The following is a 1,999-nucleotide window of genomic DNA, read 5'->3' as shown; positions in this document are numbered from 1 at the left end:
TGACCATAGTGGGAATTCTGGCCTTGTCTGTCTGTCTGGCCATAGTGGGAACTCTGGCCTTGTCTGTCTGTCTGGCTAGAGTGGGAACTCTGGTCTTGTCTGTCTGTCTGGCTATATTGAGAGTCCAATTCTTGCCTATCTCTCTGACCATAACCTGATTTCTGATCCAGCCTCCCAGACGGTCCATAATAAAAGCCTGATTCCTGTTGGTTTGTCTGGCCACAACAAGAATTGTGAATTTGTCTCTCACAATGATTTAAGGCAAAGATATATCCTTGTTTTTTAGGCTGGCTACTGCTAGATTTATGACTCCATCTTTGACCATAGTGGGAGCCTGTATCCCATCTCTCAGACTGACCATAGTGGGAATCCCTATCCTGTCTCTCAGACTGACCACAATGGGAGTCCATATCCTGTCTCTCAGCCTGACCATAGCAGGAGTCCCTACCCTGTCTCTCAGACTGATCCTGGTGTACATCCTGGTTTTGTCTCTCAGACTGAGTGCAATGGGAGTCCTGCCTTTCTTCCTCATGCCTCTGCCTGTGTTGTCTGCCTGTATTTTCTGGGAACTTATAGTCTTGTGTTCCCTCCTGCTCCCCTTCTTGCTGAGAGATTCTATCTCCACATGACCTATTATTTAGTTTATGATAGCAGGCTTGGGCCAATTGAAACACCAACAAGAGATATTCATGAAAATCAACATGTCCATTTCTGTCTTTATCCAAGAGGCTCAGGATGGTTTCCACGGTCTCTGGGTCATTTGGTCTCTGTGAGAAGATAAAACAAAGAGCAAAATCAGTTGTTCTGTGGATACAAAGATGTATGCTGGTATCCACACCCCTACCCTTTTAGTCATGTATGAGCCTTCCTCAGTTGGTCACCATTCATCTTGAAATGGCTTGGGCTTGGTTTAGTCTTTTTGATAAACTGGTCCTCTGAACCTCATCTCTTGCTAGACCAATGGGGGCATGATTATTCCATTATATGCTATATTGTAATTATTTACCTACTTCTTTCTAACCACACCATGAGATCCTAGAGGGAAGAGAAGCTGGTTTTGTTCATGTTTGCATCCCCAGTGCCTAGGATGGTGCTGGCATGGAATAGGTATTCCACAACTCTTTGTTGAATGAATGAATGAATACATGAATGAGAAGACGTATGTACAGCACTCAAGTATAGAAATCAAGCTATGAATCTAGAATTTCTTCTGAGAAATGATTTCTGGTTTGAACTTGTACCCTCTCCTGTCAAGCTCAGCTATAAGAAGGTGTGTGTGTGTATGCCTGTAAATGTGTGTGTTCTGGGAGAGAAGTACTAAGGAGCTGACTGAAAATCTTTAGCTATGGGTGGAACATGACCAGATCAAACAAAAAACATCAAGCCCTGGATGCAGGTGTCAGAATCACTCACACTTGACTCCATGGGGTCAGAGTCTATGCATCTTACCCGGAGGATGTCTCCAAACTCAACCAAGAGCAGCTGCTTCAACTCCTTCTTGCACAGTGAGGTACAGTTCCCATTCTCTTTAGCATGTTTCTGGAACACCTCAATCACAGTGAGAATGCTGTTCAGCAGTTGAGCCATTTTAGCAAAGATGGGTGAACCTAAAAGAAGAAACAAGATTTCGTGTTTAAGATGAAGACCAGGAGACAGATTTCTAGAGGGCAAGTGGCCTTTTTTGGTCAGGGAAAGAAGCTTAAGAAATGACAAAGCCCCTATGCTGACACCATGGAGCCTGCTTGGGATTCTCTCTCTCTTTCTCTGCCCCTCCCCCACTCACACTTGTTCTCCCTCTCTCTCAAAATAAATAAACATTAAAAAAAAAAAAGAAATGACAGAGCCCCTTCGTAGCCTTATCTCACACTCCCTCTGATCTACAATCAGGCTCCAAATACTATGTGCTATAGTGGGTGATGGGTGCCAGCTATGGTTTCCCTGCTAGGAAAAGTGGCAATTTCCTAAAAAGCAAAAAACATATGGTAGGTGGTTTCCATGT

The 1,999-nt window shown here is 43.9% G+C and overlaps 1 protein-coding gene across 1 annotated transcript in view; it reads right to left on the bottom strand.

Moving 5' to 3' along the window:
- The window catches only part of RPTN (repetin), a 2,792-nt gene extending 1,151 nt beyond the window's left edge, over positions 1-1,641 (bottom strand). The window contains 3 exon segments of the mRNA XM_049618405.1: positions 1-2; positions 4-767; positions 1,450-1,641. The exon segment at positions 1-2 is cut by the window's left edge and continues 1,151 nt beyond it. Of these exon segments, the coding sequence (XP_049474362.1) occupies positions 1-2; positions 4-767; positions 1,450-1,587 (904 nt within the window). The 5' untranslated portion in view covers positions 1,588-1,641.
- Positions 1,642-1,999: the final 358 nt, after the last annotated feature.

The sequence above is a fragment of the Panthera uncia genome (genome assembly GCF_023721935.1).
Source record: "Panthera uncia isolate 11264 chromosome C1 unlocalized genomic scaffold, Puncia_PCG_1.0 HiC_scaffold_4, whole genome shotgun sequence".
Taxonomy (NCBI): domain Eukaryota; kingdom Metazoa; phylum Chordata; class Mammalia; order Carnivora; family Felidae; genus Panthera; species Panthera uncia.
The sequence above is the reverse complement of the archived record's forward strand: the minus strand, read 5'-3'. Positions and strand labels throughout refer to the sequence as shown.